The following is a 7,958-nucleotide window of genomic DNA, read 5'->3' as shown; positions in this document are numbered from 1 at the left end:
TACTCTGAAAACAATTATACACATATACAGAAGTCTGATCGTAGTTTACAATATGTTGCCGGTGCCGCCAATCGGTTTCCCCTAAATCATTCTCGTTTAAGAATGAGGCTTATAGTTTAATGAGCAAGGAAAGTTGTGTGAGTGTACCACACCAGATTTGTCTTTTTATCTAATATTTAGTATAATATTCGAATATAGTCTGTTCCTCGCAAAGATTCCCTCATTATGAAACACTCGCGAATCAATTAAGCATTATTATACGAGTATACGTCACTTTCTGTTGCTGCTGTCAAAAAATTCTGCATGAATCACGCAGCCATCATAGTGCAGTTGTCAAAGATCAAGCACAAATTTGGGGATGAGATATTTGACAAAGTTCACCTGAAGTTTTCTTCCGATTTTAAAGATCAGAAGGCAGTCATGCCCATACTGTGGAAGTCAGTCATACCCGTGTTATCGGATGGGCACGTTAAACTGTCGGTCCCGGCTGAAGTATGACAGTCGTAAGGCCCATTGACGGCTTAAATTATATATTCAGGCGGTGGAACATTCCCGAAAGGGAACTCCCCACCAACAAAAGCCATACGAATTTATTTTATTTTTTTGTGGAAGTCAGAAGAACTTATCACAGCAATTGTGTGGATCTCCAAGTATTAGATGATGTACATTCGCTAATTTCTCATTTCAATGATTGAATAATGAATAACATAATTGAGATAAAATATTTTGCTAATTGATTGTCTCTTTTCTGTTTAGGACTACTTGTAATATAAATAGAAATACAAATCTCAGTATCTTTTTTGAATTATTTTATCACAACATGTTCAAACATCCATGCCATTTTCAAGTGATTTGAAGTACATGAATATATACTGCTGGAATCATGAAAACAAAAGACCTTGAAGATGCAAAGACCTTGGGCCATATGAATAAAGTTGAGCATCTATATATATAAAAGCGAAATGGCACTCACTCACTGACTGACTGACTCACTCACTCACTCACTCACTCACTCGCATAACTAAAAATCTACCGGACCAAAAACGTTCAAATTTGGTAGGTATGTTCAGTTGGCCCTTTAGAGGCGCACTAAGAAATCTTTTGGCAATATTTTAACTCTAAGGGTTGTTTTTAAGGGTTTAAAGTTCGTCTTTTAGCATGTATATTCTTCTTCTCCCAATCTCTTAATTATAATTGAAATTTCCATATCATATGTTACTATAGAACCATAATCTAGATAGAATACCTCTTCGAAACAGTTGTTAACTGGCAACTAAATTAATAATTTTGTCAGGTTGGCATCAAATTGAGTTGACTTTGTTAGGTTGGCACCAAAATGAAGATTTAAATGCATTTATCGCGGAAAGATTGATCGGGCACTGCTACTTCAATCCTGGGAATATTATATTACTAGCCGTCAGGCTCGCTTCGCTCGCCATATCCGTTTAGCCAGACGTTTAGTCTGGACCCCCGACTGGATTGTTCTAACATATGATAAAAATGCTCAAATGAAAAATGCAGGCGAGCGAAGCGAGCCTGCTGATCTCATTCTTGGACGATCCAGTCGAGGGGTCCGGGGGCGGAGCCCCTTGGCTAGACGGATATGGCGAGCGAAGCGAGCCTGACGGCTAGTTTTCTTATACTTCTAAAATATGTAGCATTTGCTTCATTTTCTATGAATGAACGTGAGCAAAACCTTTTGCTCATGCTCATCAAAAAAAATAGTTTGAGCATTTTTTGCTCAAAAGTAAAAGCTTATACTGAAAATTGTATGAATAAACTAGAGCATTTGCTCAACTTTTGAAGCAAATGCTTCAAAAAAGGTGAGTCCAGTCTAGAGCAGCTTATCACCTTTTGCTCATAGTAAAATGGCTCAACTAATTCGTATGAGGAAGAGGAAACTATACCAGATACGATCACAACCAATAGTTGAGAACTATAAAACTCTTTTTAGATTCAACCATGATATATATCACCATTATCCCTACAAAAGAATAAATACAAAAAATAGCTACCTGTTATAAAGATAGTCATCACAAAATAGGAAATAGGCATTTAAGAAGATGAGAGTGTAGACGATTATAAGAAGGCTATTAATATTATAAGAATAAGCTAAAGATTATTATAGATATGACATTTTTTCACGCTATTATTCCAAAATTCTAAACTCAACTAACCTAAAATAGTAAACTATTCATAAATAGAAAACAGAGCTATAAAAACAAAGTAAGGCTACAAAAGCGAATCAGCTGATTAAAAATATTTGAAATACGTGAGAATTTGCTCCAGAGTTCAGGAGCATAAGGTAATAGTATAAGGTACAGCTTATTCATAAAAAATGAACAAATGCTTTTGTTTCTACCTTTTGCTCATGAGCAAAACCTTATGCTCCATGCTCTTGCTCATGAGCATTTGCTCTGGTTTTATTCATATGGGCCCCTATCTCTTTAAGGTCTTTGCATGCAAATTTGAATCCAAAATTTACAGTCCTAGTTTATGAAATCATATGAATACACTAACATATGATTAATAAAAACCTTCCAGCAGTGTTTATTTATCTCAAATCACTTGAAAATGGCATCAATGTCCAAAACATGTTGTGATAAATTAATTCAACAAGGGTACTGAGATTTGTATTTCTATTTATTTTTCTGTTGATTAATTACATAGCTACAAAACGATCTGGCATCGTTGTGGAGCAAGAGGTTATCGTTATATTTGTGCATAGACAGGGATAGCAACACCAATGTTATAAATGATATAATACAATATTAATCAAATACTGTCATTATAACGTGAACCTCACCAGAATAGACTAATAATTAGTCCATTTATTATTTATTTTTATAATCAATGTTTTTTTGTGATTTTGCAGTAGTTGACTGTGAGATGATGCACAGTGTGGGAGGGGCTTCCCAGGATGATGAGGAGGAGGTGGAGGGAGGGGCGGCTGCAGCAGCCAATCACAGAGCAGCTTTGTCTTGATCCAAAACGCCCCCTCTCGCGAGCTCCCCCACCCACTCGGCCCCAAAAACTATGTCAAAGGATATGGCTGACAAAGCGGTCGAGACGGAAACCAGTGCTGCTCAAGATAATAACAGTGATGTGAGTATTTTTTAATAAATAAATAAATTTTTGGCATAATTTATTTTTAGTTATTTAATTTTTCAAGTTTTGTCATCAATCTAAGGTTTTTTTTCAAATTAGAAACTAACTAACCCCCAGCTCTACGGGTCTTTATAACCCTTGGCCTCCCTCACATAGCCTCTCCATCTGTCTCGATCCAGTTATCTGCCTGCTAGTTACAATTTCTTCTAACAGGTAGCGCTATTCCAACAGGTATCAATCAAGGACTATAAATGATCTGTATTTACATACATTTATGACACAATCCCGTGATGCATTGCAAAATCGCCATTTTGTGGGGTTCTAGTTCACCAATTTATCAGCTGTTATCATTATAGATTGAACATGACATGATGTGTTATATTGTTCAAGGGATATTGCTTGAATTGTGAAATATAGTGTTCCGACAGAATAATAATATTTAGATTCCAACTAGAAACTGAATTATTGTTGATTTTTAGATTTAATTGATCGGGAACTTAAAACTCTTTTTGAAGTTGGCCTCACATATTTCTGTCTTGTCCCAATGCCTTATGAATTATTATAATCCTTGAGATACAACGATAAGAACAATTTTAAATAATAAATAAAGGAATAATATAAGCTATTGGGAGCGTGAATGGTGAAAGATCACCAATTCTTCTTCTTCTTTATCATCATCTTCTTCTTCTTCTTTTTCTTCTTCGTTTTCTTCTTCTTCTTTTTCTTCTTCGTTTTCTTCTTCTTCTTCTTCAGGGGCGCCATTAACCTTTCTTTACAATCGAAATCCACTACAACCAGAAAATTTCAGCTAGAAACCATCTTTGTAGAAAAATTCAAATTTTTCATCTTGCAAAATTCAGCAATTTTAAACGATGCAATTCAAGTGAAAAATGAAATTGAGACATATTTTTTCGATAGTTTGCAGCAAATACCATACCATCAAATAGAATATATTTACTCCACAATCGAGCTCCATACACGCCACGCCATGATAACGCCGCATCTGTCGATGGAGTTTTGTGTGATGCGAGAATGGAGTGGAGAACATTGAATGAAATGAAAATTTTGGTTTGAAGCACTTCGGACGATTATCTGCGCCTCCTTCACATTCAGTGAATGTATATTTCCTCAAACGTTTATTCAGTTTGATAGGTTAGTTGGAGAAAATATTTTTACAATGATTCCAACTAACCTCTCAAACTGAATAACGGTTCAAAGAAATATACCTTCACTGAAGGAGGAGCAGAGATTTGTCCGAAGTGCTTTAAATCTGATTTACATTTAATTCCACTTCATTCTCGCATCACACAAAACTCCAGCGAGAGTTGCGTTATCTCCGTATCACAGATGAAAGAAACACTGCTTCTTCCGTGCTCCGTATGTTTGGAACTTAATTGTGGAGTAAATAATTAATTTCGGAGTGTGTTTTCTGCTGGAATCTATCATAAATCTATTTCAATTTCATTTTTCACTCGAATTGCATCGATTAAAATTGCTGAATTTCAATGGAAGATGAAAAAAGTGAATTTTTCAACAAGATGGTTTCTAGCTGAGCAACTGTTGTAGTGGTTTCCGTTTGTGACGGTAGATGGCGCCCCTCTAGACCTAGCTTCGCAGTGCAGGCTGGATGCTTGTCTGACTCGGACTAGGCGCTGAGACAGCAAATAATAGCAGCGTTGGTGGGAATGCGAGCGACCGCAGTAACGTCTTCCACCCAGCAATGGTCGGCCTAGTTCCGCCTAGCGGACAGACGAAAGATCAAACCAGTCGGTTATTTGATCCCTCCAGCTAGGCTCAGCCAAGCAGCCGAGACAATAGAACAATGGAGTGACGGTCTTATTCGCGTTCATCAGCAGTTTTCTTTCTCACGATTATTTTTATTTTTGTGTTGCCTATAAACTCCAGTCACCAGTAAAAAGTTACCAGAAACGTGGTGTACTACTATATTAATGACTTTTCATGATGATTTTTAATTATTTAAAAACATTGTTGACATTCTGAGCCTTCAGGCTAAATTTGGGGTCGCTGAGAACGAATCTGCAATCAGAATTTCTCTATCACGAAAAAAAACCCAGCTGTTGATCTTCCGGTAACCGTTAGCAGTCATCCTGCAATGCGGCCGAAACACTTCCAAGCCAGACACCCATCTCAAATGACAACAACGCCAAGCTGTGAGAAACCATCCTGCACTGCGGCGCTAGGTTAGGAGACGAAGAAGAATACGAAGAAGAAGAAGAAGAAGAAGAAGAAGAAGAAGAATACGAAGAAGAAGAAGAAGAAGAAGAAGAAGAAGAAGAAGAAGATGAAGAAGAGGAAGTAGTTGTGATCTTTCACCATTCATGCTCCTACTAGCTGTCCAACATATACCCACTCACGTTCCGACTTAGATGAGGTAGCCTTGGGAAGTCGGATGAGTTGAACCTTCTTTGTATCCAACACGTCAGCCAAGACATCCACTATTCCAATCAACCTGATCGATCCCAATCAACATCCGATTTCAGATCAACATTTCCACTCACGTTCCGACATTTATGAGGTAAGCTTGGGGAGTCGGATGAGTTGGACCTTTCTAAAGTACTTACTTTACTCCCTGAAACATAATACTAAAGTGTCACTTTTTCGCTCTCGGTAGTAGAGAACAGTAAAACTCCCTAGGGAGGAAAAGTGACTCCATTTGAATAACATGGAAAGCATCTCTATTCTAAAAACTTACATTTACTAATAGTTCTGCAAACAGTAGACCTCGCTCATGAATAAAACTCTCAATCTAGTGAGAAGGACCAGTAAGTACAGTATAATATATTGTGAAGATTTAGCCATGTCATCTATTATTTTCTCCATTGAAAGTGCTAGAGACACTGTTTGCAGGGATACCGAACTTATCAAGGAGTTGTCTTTATATCATCTCCATATTCACAATATAATAGTATATTTCGCACCTAGGGCCGAAAATGAGACTTTTCCGGCTCAAAATCGGTTTTAAGTCCGAGGCCGTAGGCCGAGGACTAGAAAAGATTGAGAGCCGGAAAAACATTTTTGCCCATGGTGAGAACGTTATTTTTCGCCACACAGAAAAATTAACAATATAAATATGATAATAATTGTTTATTAGGCATTTTCGAAAGCAAAACAGAGGGGTCATAGCTCTAGCAAATCTGAGGTAATCTGAATATCAGGAAATTGTCCAAGTATTTTTTTTTTATTCGGATTTTTGTCTAAATACCTAAAAGATTATGTTCAATTATGTAAGAGGTTGAGTTTATACTTTTTATTTTTCCAAATGAACAATAAGATATATTATTATAAATGTTTTGATTCTTGAATAATAAACACAAATAATGAAAAGTTTTTTGATCAGCTGTTTTAGCACACTTGAAATTTGGCCAATCTGATGTCAACGTCAACAATGCTTGTTGTCGTTGACTTCGGGAGTTTAGATTAGAAGTTCTATCCTACTCTGAAAATCGAATTTGATAGTTTATAATATATATATATATATTATATGTATTTTATTCATCCAAATAAAATGAATAGTATCTTATTGCAGAATACTTATTCAATTCTAGAAGCATAAACTGATTCCGTTTCATAAACCATTTTGTAAACACGTTCACATCAAATCAGAATCAGCTGACTTCAAGGTTATTTTACAGCCCTAGGGCCGTAAAACTTTTACCGGCCTGGTCAGAAAACAATCACTTTCGGCCTCCATATGACGCACGAAAACCAGCTCATTACATCCAAGTGGGGCGAAAACATATATTACAACTTCTCTAATAATTATTTATAAGAAATCGGTCAACTGACGGGAAAATGGAATATGAAGTAGGCAATTTAGATGATGAATCGTCTCACAGACGATGGTGAGATGGAAAATGATTCTAAATAAGATGGGTTTGTTGGTGACAATGACAGGAGGTTGCTAATGATGTTTTTCATGAAAAGTGGATTCAATGTTATGCCTATGCCTACAAACCCATCTTATTTAGAATCATTTTCCATCTCACCATCATCTGTGAGACGATTCATCATCTAAATTGCCTACTGCATATTACATTTTTCCGTCAGTTGACCGATTTCTTATAAATAATTATTAGAGAAGTTGTAATATATGTTTATATTGTGAATATGGAGACGATATAAAGGTACCTCCTTGATAAGTTCGGTATCCCTGCAAACAGTGTCACTAGCACTTTCAATGGAGAAAATAATAGATGACATGGCTAAATCTTCACAATATATTATACTGCACTTACTGGCCCTTCTCACTAGATTGAGAGTTTTATTCATGAGCGAGGTCTACTGTTTGCAGAACTACTAGTAAATGTAAGTTTTTAGAATAGAGATGCTTCCCATGTTATTTAAATGGAGTCACTTTTCCTCCCTAGGGAGTTTTTCTGTTCTTTACTACCAAGAGCGAAAAAGTGACACATTAGTATTATGTTTCAGGGAGTAAAGTAAGTACTTTAGACAGTAGGTGGAGGAAATAGTTATTTGTATATCTAGAGTGAAAAGTACGACTCTTTCTCCCTGTGGGAAAAGTTTGAAGCCCGAGGCGAAGCCGATGGCAACAATTTTCCTGAGGGAGAAAAAGTATTTTTCACTCGTGATGTACACAACATTTTTCCTCCATCTACATTTTTTATAGAAACTGCAAATAAAATCATTTTAATAACTTACGTATTGGTTACAATGTTTCCTAACAACATAACCTAAAATCTAAAACTTAAAAACCGGTCGTATGATTGGCACTGCCAATATCTATCGGCAAAAGTTGTAACAATTATATCAGATGGGCGTCTACCAAAAATGGCTGACTCCATCACGCGGCTCAGATTTGAATTGCAGAT

General features: G+C 36.4%; 1 protein-coding gene across 3 annotated transcripts in view; it reads left to right on the top strand.

Moving 5' to 3' along the window:
* Window positions 1-7,958, top strand: part of LOC111046929 — a 151,937-nt gene that overhangs the window by 116,741 nt on the left and 27,238 nt on the right. For all 3 annotated transcript variants that reach the window (XM_039434965.1, XM_039434966.1, XM_039434967.1), the window contains one exon: window positions 2,876-3,105. In XM_039434965.1, coding sequence (XP_039290899.1) covers window positions 3,037-3,105 — 69 coding nt within the window. In that variant the 5' untranslated portion in view covers window positions 2,876-3,036. The remainder of the gene's footprint in view (window positions 1-2,875; window positions 3,106-7,958) is intronic.

This window comes from Nilaparvata lugens, chromosome 8 (genome assembly GCF_014356525.2).
Source record: "Nilaparvata lugens isolate BPH chromosome 8, ASM1435652v1, whole genome shotgun sequence".
Lineage (NCBI taxonomy): Eukaryota > Metazoa > Arthropoda > Insecta > Hemiptera > Delphacidae > Nilaparvata > Nilaparvata lugens.
The sequence above is the reverse complement of the archived record's forward strand: the minus strand, read 5'-3'. Positions and strand labels throughout refer to the sequence as shown.